The sequence below is a fragment of the Chenopodium quinoa genome, unplaced genomic scaffold, assembly GCF_001683475.1.
Source record: "Chenopodium quinoa cultivar QQ74 unplaced genomic scaffold, ASM168347v1, whole genome shotgun sequence".
In the NCBI taxonomy this organism is placed as follows: Eukaryota; Viridiplantae; Streptophyta; class Magnoliopsida; order Caryophyllales; family Amaranthaceae; genus Chenopodium; species Chenopodium quinoa.
Genome location: NW_018744878.1, coordinates 4,385,234 through 4,404,248, shown reverse-complemented (window position 1 = coordinate 4,404,248; position 19,015 = coordinate 4,385,234). Strand labels below are relative to the sequence as shown.

The 19,015-nt window shown below is 36.3% G+C and overlaps 1 protein-coding gene and 1 pseudogene across 1 annotated transcript; one reads left to right on the top strand and one right to left on the bottom strand.

The window, feature by feature from the left end:
* Positions 1–247: 247 nt before the first annotated feature.
* LOC110705251 (sulfite exporter TauE/SafE family protein 3-like) lies at positions 248–4,700 on the bottom strand. Its single transcript, XM_021883095.1, has 11 exons — positions 4,601–4,700; positions 4,055–4,255; positions 3,753–3,817; positions 3,518–3,629; positions 3,364–3,434; positions 2,989–3,075; positions 2,702–2,752; positions 2,224–2,445; positions 1,663–1,756; positions 1,334–1,474; positions 248–680 (listed from the first exon to the last, which is right to left on the bottom strand). The coding sequence occupies exons 1-11, from the start codon at positions 4,698–4,700 to the stop codon at positions 589–591; spliced, it is 1,236 nt and encodes a 411-aa protein (XP_021738787.1). The 3' UTR covers positions 248–588.
* Positions 4,701–9,107: 4,407 nt separating this feature from the next.
* On the top strand, positions 9,108–17,884 carry LOC110705637 (annotated as a pseudogene).
* Positions 17,885–19,015: the final 1,131 nt, after the last annotated feature.

Genomic DNA, 19,015 nt, shown 5'->3' with positions numbered 1-19,015 from the left:
ACACTATAACATAAACATCAATTTATGAAAGAAGTTTATTTGACTCGTAATAATTCAATAGTTTTGTAATATAAACTGAACATTTACCCCATAAATGAATATCACTCTATAAAATATGAACATACAAAATTGCATGTTCATGTTAAGTTTTTTGTGACGTGTTCACATATTTTATTGTATGTTTATTTTCTGTAAAGTGTTTAAATTTTTTTACTAAATTATCAAAAATATAGACCCCAAACACCTATTTCTAGGTGCATCATGATGCACATAATAACTATTGATAGGACATGACTTTATCTGGCTCTAGGCATGACCCCCTTGATGAGCATGAGGCTTGCTTACAAGACTCGTGCCAACTCTAACTCTCTCTAATGAGAAAAAATTATCGAAATGTTACTTACTTTCTGATGGTTACCTAAAAAACCTTGTGCCGGGGAGGAGGGGGGATAGGAACAACCAAGTATATATTAAGACAGCTACAAAAATTTGGTCTAAATTTATAAGCGTAGCAAATTTTCATCCATAAAAAAATTTACTAAAGCATTTGAGATAGTAAGATACCAAAAGGGAGTTCTAACTTTCAAACTATACTCCATTTGTTAAGAGACAAAAGCTCTCAAAACCCATATATTCATGATTCTCCAACTTTTCAATCATATGAGTAATTCCAATTCCTCCTACAATATTGGATGGGAGAAAATTAGCCCTTCATTAAAACAAAATACAAAAAAGCTTCATAATAATACATAAACTTTTTTTTGTTATGTTTTTCTGTTACTTGTGGAAAAAAAACATATTGTACATTTGTACATAATAATAATAATAATAATAATAATAATAATAATAATAATAATAATAATAATAATAATAATAATAATAATAATATTGTTTAAATTTTCCTACCCACCAACATGTAGAAGGGGGGGATCCAAAATATTTTGTTGATAAGCTTAAAATCTTCAAAATTTGTATGCAGGATTATTAGTCGTTTATATTTATAGTACAATATATTAAATTTTTGCAACAAAAATAAAATTGAATGATTTTTCTATGATTAATTAGACCAAATCATCCAATAATTTAAGTGTATGGATGGAAACCCGTAGTAATTTTTAATCCTTACCAAAGTTATGTGTTCGATCCGAGTATCATATAACTACTTTTTTTTTTTTTTTTTTTTAAGTATCATATAACTATTTGTAGTTTAGTGAATTAATAAATTCTAGTACTTATACTTTATTAATTAAAGTAAAAAATAAAAAAATCATTTTTAAGTTAACACATACACTAGTACTACTCATGATCAAAGAAGAAGAAATCAAAGTTATACCTAAGCAGAATGCACTAAGTAAAATAGTTGCAGCCAAAATAAAGATGATGATTGATGCTCTCCCCATTAATGTTATTAGCTTGCTGACCACATGCTGTCCTGTTAGCGCAGCAGCGATGGCGACCAAAGCTAGATAAGCAGCTGCAAAAGTGTAAAAGAAAAGGCGGTACATAATGCTTCAAACACCCATGTACTAAAGTACATAAAGAGAGTACATACCTTATAGTCCTATATTCCTAGATTTAGCAAATAATTTTTACTTGAACGTTTGGATGAATTAAGGCGAACACATAGTGTATGTTACGAAGTATACTTTAAGATCAACTTACCATATGGAACAGGGAAACGCTTAAGAAGGTAGTATTGTACAACTGACATCGATGATGAAAAAGCCATTGAAAAAGTTGAAGTTGCACTAGCCACCTGCAATTACAAATAGAGAAAATGGTGAAAAAGGGCCTTTTAAGTGGTCGACCTTTTGAAAAAGGATCTTTTAAGTGAAAACTTGTGAAAAAAGACCTTTTAAATTGCACTTATTTTTTTTTAAAAAAAAAACCTCAAATTTTGGGATTTTTTTTTGTTTTTTTTTTAAAAATAATTCACGTGACTAACACGTGATAGTCAACGCCGGAGCTGATTTGACCACTTAAATCCTCTATTTAAGCATTGACCACCACAAAAGGTCACCCAAGTATCCCATGCAAACAAAATGCAACTTAAAAAGTTTTTTTTCACAAGTTTTCACTTAAAAGGTCATTTCTCAAAAAGTCGACCACTTAAAAGGTTTTTTTTCACAATTTTCTCTTACAAATAACCAAATTATTAGTGAAATTACACACTTTTTTTACACATAAAATTGCATATAGTTTACATATTTGTTGACTGAATACCTGAGGAGGGATTCCAATTTCAAGAAACAAGGGTGTTAATATGAATCCTCCTCCTAATCCAAGCGTGCCAACTATCGTACCAGCTGCTATCCCACAACAACAATATAGGAACAACTGAGACACCCTCCAATTTGTGACATCTTTTCCCTTGGGTGCAATCGTTTTCTTCCCTTTGTATAAACCTATTGCTTGATACAGAGTAGCTGACAACGCGATTGGTACCTGAATATATTGAAAGATCAAGTCACATAGTATAGAAGTATGAAAGACTTTTCAATGACTATAGTAAAATGTAGCTACCATATACTCCGTCTGTTCCTTATTTTTTGCCCCATATGACTCATAAAGCTCTCACAAACAATTGGGTCATGGAGCAGACAAAAAGGGATTGAGGGAGTACGTACTTTACATAATGATGAGTTTACACTAAGACTAGAATTTAAAACCGTTGATACGAAGTTTGAGAGGTTTTATATACCTGCAAGAAGTTGAGTATCCAGTACTCCATAGAGCATTTCCTGACACATGTCTTCATAAAAATTGTTAAGATTTCAGCAGTTAGCAACTTACCATTTTGAACTTAGAAAATGGTTAAATAAACAGATAAAATTTTTGTAGTCTGATTAGTTTTCTAAAACTCTCTAGTTGGACACGTTCAATACTTTATACATGAGTACTGCCTTCATTTCTTAATATTCTTTATACAGTCTGTGCAAATAACAACTTCATAGAGCTTAGATTACTCTGTATAGAAAAAGAACTCACCTTTGTTATTTGAAGGACAAAGAAAGCAATCCAAACAACAGCAAGCAAACATAATTCTGCCCACTGTACATTTGATGACAATGAAACCTGGAAGAAAATCAATGTCCCTATGAATCTACTAACGAAGTATAATCAAGAGTTTTATTCTCTTCGGCATTTAACCCATCCCCAAGCTAGGTAGCCCATTCCTAACCAGTTGGGTTCGGAATAACTATCTAGTTCAGGCCATTAACCACCTCTAGTCACAACAACGAATATATATTACTCCCTCTGTCCCCTTTTGTTTGCACCACGACTCATAAAACTCTCACATAAAGTGGACCCAGGTTGCAAGAAAAGGGGGACAAAGGGAGTATATTTTAATCATAAATGTACCTCATACTGTTGTGAAACTGCATTACCATCAGAGAGTCCTTTAGAATCACTTGCAGAAGCTGCAGAACCATCTACAGAGTTCCACATTATGCAAGTATAAATCATTATTTGAATAAGATGAATATGTTTAACGGCCTACAAAAATGAAGCATACTTTGGAGCAACTGAGTGGTTTCAACTGCTGCTGCATCTCTATCTGTCAATGAGATCTGCAAGGATAACTGTATCGACTGTTCGAGTTTATTTTCCAGCAGCTTGTTAGCTTCCTGAAAGTCGTTAAATATGTTTGGTTAATCTGTATGCAATGATTGCCAACCCTCATCATATGTGTTTCTAGCTCTAACACGAATTACATATAATGCTTGAAAATCAATAATTATTACTCGTACCTTCTTAATCAATGTCTCTTTCTTCCATGTAGCTATGCCTCTTAATATAGCTTTGGTTGATGTAACTGCCATCAAAATCCAATAACTTTTGCTTAGGAATAGCATAAAGTAGAAACATCGTTGTTTTTCCTATAATTTGAACTAGTATTCATTTGCCAACACTACTATATCCGGCCAATTTGGGGCAGAACGAAGTTATACATTTCAGGTATATATAGTTGTCACATTACTAATTCAAAATATTTTATATGCGTACTAATAAATTATTGTTAAAATGCTTGTAGAAAGATGTGGTAAATTACCTAAAAACAAAATGATAAACAGAAAAGTGATCATCCAATCAGCAAAGAGGATATTGAAGGCAACTCCAATGCTGATTCCTAACAAAAGCATGGGCTGAAAGAGCAGAGCAAGGTCATAATCAATGAGGGGCATGTCCAATGTTGGATGCCTCTGCTTTATGTTGTAATATACTGTTGATCCCGCTGCACCCATTATCATACCTGCAACCTTAGATGTTAAGTGTAACAGGATACGACTTTTAAGATGGGTTATGTTAGGTGCAACTGTAAGTATTATGCGTCTCACAATCTCACATTAAAAGGTAAAACGAAGAGTATTCCATATATAACCAAAAATCCAAAATGAACCCTCTTTTTATACTTTTTAGCGTGTAAACCACTTATATATATTGCTATTTTTGTTCAAGTCTAATGTTTGACACAATTTCCTTTCAAATTATGAATATATGTACCAACAAACAATGTGCACCACGCGTTATGGTACACAATAACATGATGTAACAACGTAACATACTAACATTAAAAAAGGTTGAAAAAGAAACTTACATTTAGACACAGCAGCTGCAGACTTGGAATCAAAACCAAGAACTAGAGTGAGCATTGGGACATAGATACCGCCACCACCAACACCACCAGCGCTCCCCATTGCGGCTCCAACGAATCCGATTACGGAACCTACAACTACCCTCCATCCTAGTTCAAACTCCTGCTTAACCCATGTCCAAAAACATAATGTTTGAAAATAATGAACAACATACAATAAAATTATTTTAACATGATTACAAGAAAGGTATGTGTAAGAATGTAACACTCACAGGCCAAACATGGTGGTATGAAGCCATTATCCTTAATGCTAGAAGACTGAATGTATGGAGAAAATTAAAAATGAAATCTTAAAGGTTTTTTCTATGTAATTATAAAATCATTAATTCGTTATTAAGAATATTTTTTTTCTACTTACAAAGATATAACTAAGTGAGCTTAGTCATTGAGATTTGCGTATTACTACATCGGTGATTGCATGTTATGCTAAAAGTGGACGGCACAAAAATTAGCATTGACTAATCAATTGTTAATAATTAAAGTCAAAACTAATTTTCGCATAAAATATACTTAAATGAAGTTAAATTTGCAGCCAATTAGAGGATTTAGTGGCTATTATTTATTTAGTTTTATTTTACCTCAAAATGTGTAATGTTAAGTATAAACTTATATTATAACCCAATAATGTTACACAATTCAGTATTCAATTTTGATTGAAAATCCTTAACCTATTTACTCGTAGTAGTTTTGACTTGGATTTCACTAGCTATCAGTAATATTAATTGGTTCTATATGAGTAATTTTTTGCTGATCTGGTTGATTAATTGATTTCGCCAATGTTTACTTCCACAATGCTAGTTCAATTTAGATATTTTTAGGATAAGTTTAACCCGTCTTATAATAATATATTAAAAATCCACCTTAATTTGTATTTAATGAATTTATATGAAGATGACGCAAACATGAGAATGGAAATAAAATTATATTGTAAATTCATTTTTATTACCGCCATGTATAGACAACTTCTATAAACCGTCGAACAATCACTAACTAATTAGCTGCTCATCCATCTGCCATAATAAAATTCGTACATGCAGGCATTTTCATAGTTGAAGAGCTCCATTACTTCTTTCTATTTCTTTCTTTTAAAGTAATGAATTAAATGAGTTCCAAGTTAAATTGAATGGGACAGTGAATAAATTATGTAAATTAATTAGTTAACAATTGATCAAATTGCGTTATATAGTGGCCTAGTGGCATTTAATTCGAGAAACACTCTATAGATTGTTTTTCAGTTCTTAAGACGTTGTGGACATGCATGTTTCAAGTATGTACTAAGAGGGGACTTAGTTTATGAAAAGTCACACGTGAATTAACAAAGGGTTAGACTAACATATACCCAACAACTACATAAGTTTTGAGTTGGTGAACTTGTATGTCGTCAGATTCTTATTTGATATAAGCTTGTATTTTGTTCAAATCAAAACACTACTTAGGACATGTTCCGCAATATCCTTGAAGTATTTAAGTGTATTGACTTTATAGATCACTATACAATCTTAAAATTATGAGTAAGGTTTAGCAAAATAATGGTGGATAGTAGGTCCATTTCATAAATAACAAAACACCATGTGTTTGATCTCATTCATAACATATAAACGATGACTAACATCTAAGATCCAACATTTATCTACCTCGACCATTTACAATTGGTTTTAGGTTAGAATCCTCCAAGGCATAATGATGTATGAAGGTTTATTTATTTATTATATTTATTTTTATTTTATTTTTTTATTTATTTAATGGCCCATTCTTATAAGCCATTTTAATGAGAAAGTATTTGAAGGTTGAACTTGAAGCTTAAGATAGTAGGACTTTTTCATATACTTAGTTTTAATGTGAACATGTTTTGAATCTTTAGATAATTGCCAAGAAAATCAAATAAAAGTCAACTAATAATTATAATTAGGACAATCACCCCAATTCAATTTACAATTGGCCAATCAATTTCTTCAAGAATCAATAAGTTTTCAAAAGTTTAATTAAGAAAATTTAAGTTCAAGTTGATATTGACAAGTCTATATTATTACTGAAACAAACAAAACCTAAATCAAATCTTGTTGCTATCGCTATATATTCCGAAGTATTATTATTATTTTGAGTCAAATAACAGAATGGTACTCCGTACAACATCTTCACAAATTATTGCCAAGACAAGCTTCCAAAGCAAATATTCCTTACAATTATTGCCATCTCAAATTAATAATAATTATAATAATACTTATGGGGATATTTATGGGGATCATGCAGTGTCTTGCGCTGGGATGGTGGGTATTAAATATCGGCACAACGTGGTTCGTGACACCCTTGTTGATATTTGTTTTCGGTCTGGGATTTCTGCTTGAAAGGAGGTTAACGTTGGGTTGATTGGAGGGAACGACAGGGCTCTTTGACCAGCAGATGTGTTGCTTTATTCCTGGGTAGAGGCCTTGATGTATGTGTTGACTTGACGGGGTCTTCACCTTTGACACAATTGGGGTTGTCTGACTTCGTTCCTGGTCGTGTTGTGTCTGGGGCGGCTCAGCGAAAGCGGAAGTATAGGACGCGTTGCAGGGCTATTGGCTATGGTTTTCTTCCGTTCTCCTTTTCTTCGTTGGGTGAATTAGACAAGGATGCCGTTGTTGAAGCGGGTTCAGGGGTTCGCTATGACTCAGAATATTAGTGCTCGTGCAGCTGCTTACATCTTCAGCAGGATCGGTTTCGCTATAACTAGAGGGGTGGGGGGGCCATATTGTATCTCGGCTCCCCACCTATTTCTTATAAATTGATTGAATTTGTAAGTTTTTTGATATTTTATAATAATAATAGTAATAATAATAATTACGCGTCATAAACTTCGAAATTCATATGACATATTCTAATCATTGGTCTTATACGTTAGGGGGTACCAACGTTGCTGCTGGACTACACGGTGCTAACATCTATCATTGGCTTTATTTTCAACATGAGTTTATTTTTTTAGGAAGTTTAAAACCCATGGACAATAATAACGCGATCATAAGCATAAAAAAAATTTCCGAGGCACTATAGGTATAGTTTTCGAATCTTTATCAACAAAGCTAGTTAGCATTTATACTCATGTTGTAGACTTAGAGGATTGATTATCAACTCATCATTATGTGAAGTCATTATTTCAAGTGGAAATAAAACATTCATAAATCTTAATAGTCTACTAGGAGACTTTAAATGGTTGGTTGACAATTGACTGCATTATAAAAAGTACAAGTAGAACTTTTACACACTACAATATATTTATAATGCAACTATGCAAGTATCTAAATTTCTCTATAACTATAAAGTTCTTTTTCGGCCGCATTGTTTGTTTAAAATGCAAGTGTCTAATATTGTACTATACTGATAATTGAAGGTTTGTTACATGTATGTTCCATATTACATCATGAAAGTGACTGTGAGTATAGAGTAGGAGGGCAACTAACATTAGTTTGTGTAAAGTCTTCGTATTGTAATGCGAGAAAAAAAAAAGGTAATAAATTTTTTGAGGGCAAGAGGGGAAGAAGATGCGTGCTAAGTTGCTTGCATGTCGGATTACAAATATTAAAAGGTTGATAACGGTTAGATATCTAATAACTAGTTGATAGGTCTGAACGCACAATTAATACTTGAAATGAGTATTGTAAGGGTTGTTGAAAGAGTTGCGGTATCACAATTGTTGTGGGCCTTGTGGCCTTGGTGTTCAAAAGAATATTTCCATGTCCATTTTTTGTTGCGTGCCATAAGACTTACCATCTTTGAATTATATATATAAATACTCTCATTGTATCTAAATAAGTTCGTCAATCAAACTTACTATTCAAATATTAACTTTAACTTATTAGTATATAAAAATCAAATATTATTATGTAAATTTTTGTTGGATTATTAATTACAATGTATATTTTCATAATCTCAATACTTATGGCCAAAGTTGGGCCATCCAAAGTGATAGATATATTTAGATACCGAGAGAGTAATAAACTGGGATAAATCTAATCACAATAATAAGATAGTAAGTGGTGTACATTTGTTTTTTAATCCAAGGGAATAACGCATTAATTGTTGAGCTTGTTATATTCGGTAGAAGCGTAAGATATAAGCACAAGTGGTTTACAAGCTTACTAAGCTTTTCAACTTTAACACCTCTATCTTAATCATGAACTTTAATTTCACTAATAAGGATTTTATTTTTCTATTAATAGGGAATAAATTAGCAGGATCTTAATAAAGAACATCAACCCAATCATCCTTACTTTCAGATGAAGTACATAGCACTCGTTAAATAAATAACCAAAAGTGAAGTTTGGTGTCAAAATTCGTACTAACTTGAAAAGATATGATAGAAGAGTAAGAAAGTAATTCCGGTGAAATTTCATAACACTTCCTTCAAAAAGCTTTTACGCATTTTTAGATCATCTGGTCATGTTCTTTTAAGTTGTTGTTGTGTGATCTGCTATAATTTATTATGCTCTACTGCTCTGCTTAGTATTAATAATCTGCTCAAAAGAACAAGGCCTTAGTGTAACTTGAACCAGGAAACTGTTATATAGAAAAAAAAATTAAATAATATAAAAAAAAAAAACTCATAAATGACCAAAGACGTTTTTTTTTTTTTTTTTTTTTTTTTTTTTTTTTATTTTTTATTTTATTTTATTTTGCATGCGTATATTGTTTGGCTTATTCCATAACATGATGACAAGAAACATTAATTCATGGGTGGGGATGATTGGAATCCAAGAGATTTTCTCATTTGTGGATTTTTCATGACATAATAAAAATAAATGTTCATGAACGAATGTGAATGTTCTTATTAATTGCGTAACTTTTGAAATTCATGACGTCTATAATATCTTTTTTTTTCTACAAAATTAGTCTCTACCTCTAGTAGAGGGCCTCCAATCATGAGATGACTCTAATAGGATTATTTATATACAAGTGTACTTTGTATTGGCTAGTTAAGTACTAGTATTACAAATTCCATCCTCTCTTATAAAAATCCTAGATTTCTTCAAGTGTTGATGTAATCTAAAGTCTTTTTTGTGTATTCTAAATTCAAATAATGTGTGAGTTTGACATAAAAGTGTCTTCATCACATGAAAATCCTAAAATGGAGAAACATTCTAACATGAAAAAAGAGGGATTACAATCTAAACAAAACTTTTTCAAGGAGCTTAAGGATGGCTTTGAAGAAACCTTGTTTTTGAGTACTCGAATTCAGTCTTCAAAGGGTGATCAGTCTCATGTTAAGAGGTTCATTCTAGTCTTACAAGCTGTTTTCCCTATCCTTAGATGGGCAAAGTCATACAACTTTTCGAAATTTCGAGGTGACCTCCTTTCAGGAATCACTATTGCTAGCATGCAAGTTCCTCAGGTAGAATCAATTTTCCACTAGAAAATGACTTGTAATTTTGTAAGATACTCTTGTTTTGTACTATAAATTTTGACAGTTTTTCTTGTTTGATGACTAATAAACAGGACATTGCATATGCAAAGCTCGCGAATTTAGCTCCTCAGTATGGTTTATGTGAGTTCTCTACTTGCCTTCTGTTGCTAATCATACTGTAAAAAAACTTAATCAGAAAGAAAAGTTCTAATCGCGGTATCTTGCATACTGTACTGCAGACAGCAGCTTTGTTCCTCCTCTGATATATGCTGTGATGGGAAGCTCAAGGGAGCTGGCTATTGGACCTGTGGCAGTGGTGTCTCTGATTATGGGGACTATGCTGCAGAAGGAGTTTGATCCTGTCTGTTGTGCGACAGCGGAAGCAAAGGTCGAAAACAAACAAGAAAACAATAAAGAAATTCAATGCAAACAATAAGAACAACACCAAGAATTTACGTGGTTCACTATCGATGTGATAGCTACGTCCACGGGCACCGAGATCGAATGATTTCACTATAAACTGCAAAGATTACAAAGATGATTCTTGTATTTCTCAAGAACGGCTCTCACTCTGTCTCTCTTCACCCTAATACTGATATTAGGGAGGTTTTATATTAATCCCTAATTAAAAGATACTTGGGCAAAAAGATAATAAAATAAGATAACCTAAAACCGCAAAATCCGCGTTCCGTATTTTTCCTTCTCCGCCCGGTCAGACCGGGCAAGGTCTGCCCGATCGGGCGCGAGAAGAAAACTCCATACGAATGCTTCAACGTATCCAACCCCCACCGCCCGGTCAGACCGGGCAAGGTCTGCCCGATCGGGCGAAGGCTCGCCCGGTCGGGCGAAGGCTCGCCCGGTCGGGCGCGAGAGCAGCTTCTTCAACGAATTTGCCAGGCACCTCTTCTTCTTCCGCCCGGTCAGACCGGGCAATGTCCGCCCGATCGGGCGGACAAAGCTACGAAGTACGAGTCACCTAATATACTTATCAACAATCTCCACCTTGACGAGAACTCGTAGTCAGCAAACGACCCCATCAAGACATAGTGAAAAACATCTCAAGCCAAACCCGATGCAAGACTCATGCATAAGCCATACATCCCGATAAGTCTTCAACCAAGACCCATCACATACTCGTCTCCAAGTATAACAACTCATAATGCTCCACCTGCATCACAAGCCCCGGGCAAGCTCCACCTTAATGCCAACACACCTACACCAGGAGCTCCCCAACTTCGCCCCTCAGGGCCTACTACATCACGTAGTAATCAATATTTAGCAAGTCTAAGCAATGTTTAAACTTGCTAAACGGAACAGGCTTAGTGAAGAAATCAGCCGGGTTGTCAGCAGTCCCAATCTTCTTCACCTTAATCCTCTTGTCAGTACGTAAGAAATGATACCTGACATCAATGTGCTTCGTCCGATCATGGTGTACTTGATCTTTAGCTAAGCAAATCGCACTTAGACTATCACAATACACTGTAGCAAAATCCTGTGCAATACCCAGTTCACCTACTAGGCCTTTGAGCCAAATAGACTCCTTAGCTGCAGAAGTTAGAGCCATATACTCAGCTTCAGTAGTTGACAACGTAACTGATGACTGCAATGTAGACTTCCAACTAACCACAGAACCACCCAAAGTGAACACATAACCAGTCACAGACCTCCTGGTATCCACATCAGCTGCATAATCAGAATCACTGTACCCAGTGACCAAGCATTCCTTACCATTCCCGTACACAAGACCAATATCAGCTGTCCCTCTCAGGTAGCGAAAAATCCTTTTCACCCCTTGCCAGTGTTCCCTCCCAGGTCGAGCCATAAACCTGCTTACAACACTAACAGCATGCGCAATATCCGGCCTAGTACAGACCATAGCATACATCAAACAACCAACCGCGTTTGCATATGGAACTCTAGACATATAAGACAACTCCTCCTCTGATTGAGGTGACATAGACAAAGACAACTTACAACTAACAGTAGTTGGCGTACTTATAGGCTTCGATTTTTCCATCCCAAAACGAGACAGAATCTTTTCAATGTAGCTTTTCTGAGTCAAGAAAAGCTTACCTCTAGCCCGATCCCTGTAGATCTCCATACCCAAAATCTTCCTAGCTGCACCCAAGTCTTTCATGTCAAACTCCGAGTTAAGCATCTCCTTTAATCTAGCAATATCAGATTTATTCTTTGTGGCAACCAACATGTCATCAACATATAACAAAAGATAAATCATGGAACCATTATCCAGCTTACTATGATACACACAGCAATCATATGAATTCCTGTCAAAACCTTGTGAAACCATAAAAGAATCAAACCTTTTGTACCACTGTCGGGGGGATTGCTTAAGTCCATACAATGACTTTAGCAATCTGCAGGCATAGTGTTCCTTTCCAGGAGCTTCGAATCCTTCGGGCTGCTTCATCAGAATCTCCTCCTCCAAATCGCCATGAAGGAAGGCCGTTTTAACATCCAACTGCTCCAGCTCAAGATCAAAATGTGCTACAATTGACAATAACACACGGATAGAAGTATGTCGAACCACAGGTGAGAATATCTCAACAAAGTCAACCCCTTCTACCTGACTGAACCCCTTAGCAACTAGCCTAGCCTTAAAACGTATTTGCTCAGTTTCCGACAACCCTTCTTTCTTCTTGTAAATCCATTTACAACCCACAAGCTTCCTCCCTTCCGGTACCTTTACCAGTTCCCACACTCTGTTCTTGTAAAGAGACTGCATCTCTTCACCCATTGCGGCAAGCCATTGCGCAGACTCACTACAACTAATTGCTTGTTTATATGTGGCAGGTTCAAATGACTCTACATCATCAGCTACACTCAATGCATAACCTGTCATCGCATCAACACAGCAATTTCTTCCCTCCATCTCTTCAATCAATCTAACAGGCTTCTTGATAACTCGTTTAGGCATCTCAAGAATGGTGTCAGGTTGACTAGATGACCCCTGATTAGATTGCTCCACCTCATCCCCAGAGTTAGAATGAGTAGGAGTAATCTCAGGTTCAGGAGTACCCGGCACTGGAACATCAGCATCATCATCAATATATTGTACCCAATGAAATCAGATTCTTTCCTAAAGCAGGAACATGCCGTACATTAGTCAAAGTTAACCTCCGCCCATCAACAGTCCTCAACCTCATGGAACCAATACCTGTGACCTTACATGGAGCATTGTTACCGACTATAACCATACCCCCATTGCGAGGTTCATATGTATCAAACCAATCTCGACGTGGACACATATGGAACGAACACCCCGAATCTAGAACCCAGTTATCAGATAAATCATCAGACCTAGCAGAACTGACTAATGCTAAATCTTCCTCTGAATTATAGCTCTCATTCGGTTTCTCTTCAACTACAGCAGCCTGGGACTTGTTTTTCCTCACCGGACAATTATTCCTAAAGTGACCCGGTTCTTTACAGTAATAACATGTTTTAGTAGTAGTTTTACTAGATCCATCCTTGCCGTTTCCAGCACCCGACCCAGCATTGTTCCCCTTGTTAAACCCCTTATTCTTTTTAGACTTTCCGGACTTAACAAACAACCCACTACCATTATCCCCATTATCACTCGTAGCTTTCATTCTGAGTTCCCTAGTATGAAGTGCTGCCTTCACTTCTTCTAAGGTTATAGAATCCTTACCAACAACAAAAGACTCTACAAAATTCTCAAAGCTAGACGGTAGAGATACAAGTAAAATCAACGCAGCATCCTCATCATCAATTTTAACATCTAAATTACGTAAATCAAGCAAAATAGAGTTAAGTTTTTCTAGATGTTCCCGTAAGGAAGTACCTGACTGCATCCGGAGGCTAAACAACCGCTGTTTCAGTAATAATTTGTTGGTCAACGACTTAGTCATATACAATGACTCCAGCTTCAGCCACAATCCAGCCGCCGTTTCCTGATCAGCCACCTCCGTGATGATTTGATCATCAAGACTAAGTAATATGGTAGAGTGTGCCTTCTCTTCCATAACTTCTAACTGCGAGTCAGTCGGTCCGTCTCCTGACTCCGAAGTAGTACTCTTTGGAGCCAACGGACGCCATATCTGCTGTTGTTTTAACAGAGCCTTCATCTTAATTTGCCATAGCCCGAAACTATTTTTCCCGGTAAACTTCTCAATTCTTATTGTTGAATCTCCTGCCATTGTTATCTTCAAGAAACTCTCCAAGGATTGAACCTGAGCTCTTGATACCAATTGTTGTGCGACAGCGGAAGCAAAGGTCGAAAACAAACAAGAAAACAATAAAGAAATTCAATGCAAACAATAAGAACAACACCAAGAATTTACGTGGTTCACTATCGATGTGATAGCTACGTCCACGGGCACCGAGATCGAATGATTTCACTATAAACTGCAAAGATTACAAAGATGATTCTTGTATTTCTCAAGAACGGCTCTCACTCTGTCTCTCTTCACCCTAATACTGATATTAGGGAGGTTTTATATTAATCCCTAATTAAAAGATACTTGGGCAAAAAGATAATAAAATAAGATAACCTAAAACCGCAAAATCCGCGTTCCGTATTTTTCCTTCTCCGCCCGGTCAGACCGGGCAAGGTCTGCCCGATCGGGCGCGAGAAGAAAACTCCATACGAATGCTTCAACGTATCCAACCCCCACCGCCCGGTCAGACCGGGCAAGGTCTGCCCGATCGGGCGAAGGCTCGCCCGGTCGGGCGAAGGCTCGCCCGGTCGGGCGCGAGAGCAGCTTCTTCAACGAATTTGCCAGGCACCTCTTCTTCTTCCGCCCGGTCAGACCGGGCAATGTCCGCCCGATCGGGCGGACAAAGCTACGAAGTACGAGTCACCTAATATACTTATCAACACTGTCAAAGAAGCTGATGACTATCGACGTCTTGCATTCACAGCTACATTCTTTGCAGGCATCATTCAAGCTGCTCTAGGATTCTTAAGGTATTCATTTGTTCTCTTGATCATTCATGCATGCATGATCTTTTAAGGGCCGGAAGGAGTACTATATTGACCTGTTCTTCTTACGGTTTCAGGTTGGGCTTCTTAGTGGATTATCTATCTCATGCTGCGACTGTTGGTTTCATGGCTGGAGCTGCCATAGTTATAGCCCTTCAGCAGCTTAAAGGCTTACTAGGAATAAAGAAATTTACTAAAAAGACAGATATTGTCTCTGTTATGCACTCAGTTTGGAGTGTAGTTGAACATGGAGTAAGTCTAATTGATAGGATTAACTTATTTATAATTCTTGCTATCATTTATCAGTGCATTCATAGAGCTAATTTTCTCTGATTCTTGGTCATTTTGACAGTGGGATTGGCGAACAATCGTTCTAGGAGTATCATTTGTGGCATTCCTTCTTGCTGCCAAATACATTGTAAGATTTCTTTGGCTCTTAAGGTTGTTTATTGTATAATTCATATACTATACTTTCTTATGAATTTTACAAGTAATTGGTATTTACTTAGGGAAAGAGGAACAAGAAATTGTTTTGGGTTTCAGCAGTTGCTCCGCTAGTCTCTCTGATCCTCTCCACATTCATTGTATACATCAGTCGCGCTGACAAACATGGTGTTAAGATTGTAAGTGATCAACCAGTTAATCTTATTAAGCACCCGAACTCCATCTATGTAAAGTTATCTGAAAACACAACCGCCTTTTAATTCATTGTTTTTCAGGTAGGACATATACCCAAGGGTGTAAACCCGTCATCAGTTGACAAGATATATTTTTCTGGAACCAATCTTGCCAAAGGCTTCAAAATTGGTGCTATTGTAGGTGTAATCGCGCTAGCTGTAAGCATCTCCAATCAGCCTATACATATATATACTATCCTAAGTCCTATGAATGTAGAAAACGTTACATATACAAATCACAAAATCAGTTTACTGCACAATTAAATTAGTATGTCTTTCGGTTTTTGTTCCTGTAGGAAGCACTGGCAATTGGGAGAACATTTGCAGATATAAGAGGCTATGAGCTGGATGGAAACCAAGAAATGGTGGCACTAGGAGCCACAAATGTAGTCGGCTCCTTAACATCTAGCTATGTTGTCACAGGTTAGAATTTCTTCCAACTAAAAAAACCGTAATTTTTAGTTTTGATCAGCTCAGTTCAGTAATAAAATAAACAGGTACAAATTCTGTATTGCATTATTACCTACAGTATCTTATGATCATTGTCTCTTATAGCTTTATCCCTTGTTTTAATGAGCACCTAACTAATTCTGCTCGCGTACAGGAGGGTTTGCCCGCTCTGCAGTAAATTATATGGCTGGTTGTAAGACAGCAGCCTCCAACATTGTGATGTGCTTCATAGTACTATTGACTCTCATGGTGATAACGCCTTTGTTCAAGTATATCCCAAATGCCATACTTTCTTCTATCATCATATCTGCTGTGCTTGGTCTGATTGACATCAAAGAGATCATACGAATATGCAAAGTTGACAAGTTTGACTTTGTTGCTTGTATGGGTGCCTTCTTCGGCGTGATTTTTCACTCAGTGGAGATCGGCCTGCTAATAGCAGTAAGACTGATACATCAAGAATAATTTTTATTTTTACACTCAAATGAAAATTTATTCAGCTGTAAGAGAAATTCTGTAATCAGGTCTGCTTATCAATCTTCAAGATCATGTTCAGGATGACGCGCCCACAAACTACAGTACTCGGAAAGCTTCCTGGCTCTTCTGAGTATAAGAACACTCATCAGTTTTCTGAGGCAAGAATGGTTCCAGGCATTCTAATTGTCAAAGTTGACTCAGCAATCTACTTCGCCAACTCTAACTATATCAGAGACAGGCACACAACTACAGATTCCGCCATCATATAAACATGGTTTAGTCATTTTAAACACTTTTTTATGGTCAATTAACTAGCTAGTCCACTGATGCAGGATAATGAAGTGGCTGAATGAGGAGGAGGAACAGCTTGCAGACAAGAACCTCCCTGAAATCAAACATCTTATAATTGATATGTCATGTAAACATCTGGCAAAACTTCAGAATATCTTGTTCCATAACTTCAGTTATACTGGTTTTCAATTAAGGAGTTTCTGAAGAATTTTTGTATTTTTACTGGTTGCAGCTGTTGCAGATATTGATACCAGTGGTACACATGCCCTTGAAAAGTTATACAAGACCCTTGAAAAGAAAAATGTGAAGGTATACACACAAACACGACACAAAGTTCTGATTTGATGTCTTCAGATTAATGATCCATGCACAAAGCTCTAGTTTGAACTAATCTTAATGATCGCTGTGTTTTCGTGTTTGCAACAGCTTGTAATAGGCAGTCCAGTGCAATTCGTAGTTGACAAACTCCATTCGTCTGGGTTAATCAAGTTAATTGGAGAGGAGAATATCTTCATATCAGTCGCAGATGCTGTACTTACATGCTCCTCTGCGATACAAGAACCATGAGCTCACCAATGTGCTCAAGTCATCTGTTTTTCCTTCTAGAAATATTACTATTCCCTCTCTCTGGGAGTCCAGGTTTGATTGTCACTGTAATTAGTGTCATATAACTAAATTGACGATGATCATCTGTCCAGCAGACATTTCTGCACCTTAACTGTTAATTAGTTGTAACTTCTCAATTTGGGTTGAACATTCTCCAGGTGCTTTTCTGGATAAGAAAATGTAAAATCTAACAAAATAAAAATGAAGGTTAACAATAGACCCTAGCAAGAAATTATCTTAGCAATATCGCTTAATTGCTCATACACAGGCAAATTAAACCCTCATTTTTACTCTCATATATGTAATGCAGAAATTATTCAGCATAATTACAAAAATTTCCAGGAATTATAAAAAAAAAAAAAAAAAAAAAAAAAAAAAGAGAGAGAGAGAGAGGGGAGAAGAAGAAAAGAAGCTAAAGCTCATGTAAGAACTTGGCTTCGAATGCTAACCCTTAATCAGGCACCTCCGAACACATTAATAAAATTGAACTTATATATATAGAAGACAAATGGATCTTACAATCACAAATCTCTCTAGTTAAAGATATACTCTAATTCTAAAAACTATCACTAAACTGAGATCGAAACTTTGGATTGGAAAATGATGTCATTTAGCTAAATGCAACTGAAAACTTCCCAGAACTGCTAACATCTCATTAGTCATTACCAATACAAATTCTGCAAATACCGACAAAAATGCAAACATGGGCATCCCACGCTCGTACTAATCTAAATTCCCCACTATAGAGAAATGTAGACCAACAAAATCTCACACACACCAAAGTTATGACGCAGCAGCGACTTGCTTCCTTGGGGCTGCTTGTGTACCTGGTTTGACAAGCAGATTAGTAAGCCATTGGGAGGAAATATGTAACAAAATAATCATAGGGAAATTTTCGGCGCTAAGATGAAAACAATACCTTCTCTGAAACCAGTCTTGAACCTCCTGGGGACATTACGAAGGTACCTCATCCTACCAGTTCCTGTTGTTTTTCTCCTGATTGCCTTCATACTCCAGTTATCTGCAATGCAACACAAAAGGGGCAAAGTTGAGAACACATAGCAAAACAGAGGTTGAAGTTGAGACACCAAATATCAAAATAGATGTCTAGATGTGGATGAAAACTGATCACTAATTTCAACATAAGGAACGAGCAAACAAATTTCAGGGGACTAAAATCTTCCCAGCTAAGAACCTACAAGCAACCGAACAAATATATTAGTCAACCCACCGTCCCACCCTCATCCAAAGCCATCCTCATATTCCAAATCATAAATTTACATCTACATGAAAGCACGAAGCTGATGAAACCTACATTTCTCTTGGTCCAATAAGCATAGTAAAGACCATAAATTCAACATGATCAATAGAACAATTCTTTCACTTGGTCCAACATTATCCAAGTGGTTCATAAGTTCAACATGCCAGGGTTTAGAACTGAGAAATAGAATTACACGAACAGATTCGATCCAAAGAAGCCGGCAACACACGCTACAGTTTATTCGACAGCTCCAGAT

Excerpts from the sequence above, each read along its gene's own strand:
- LOC110705251 (XM_021883095.1), bottom strand. The coding sequence starts at position 4,700 with ATGGGGAGCGCTGGTGGTGTTGGTGGTGGCGGTATCTATGTCCCAATG. Across the intron at positions 3,818-4,054 it reads GTTTATCATTTTGTTTTTAG|TTACATCAACCAAAGCTATA; the intron begins GTAATTTACCAC and ends TTTTGATGGCAG. Across the intron at positions 2,446-2,701 it reads GGATACTCAACTTCTTGCAG|GTACCAATCGCGTTGTCAGC; the intron begins GTATATAAAACC and ends CAATATATTCAG.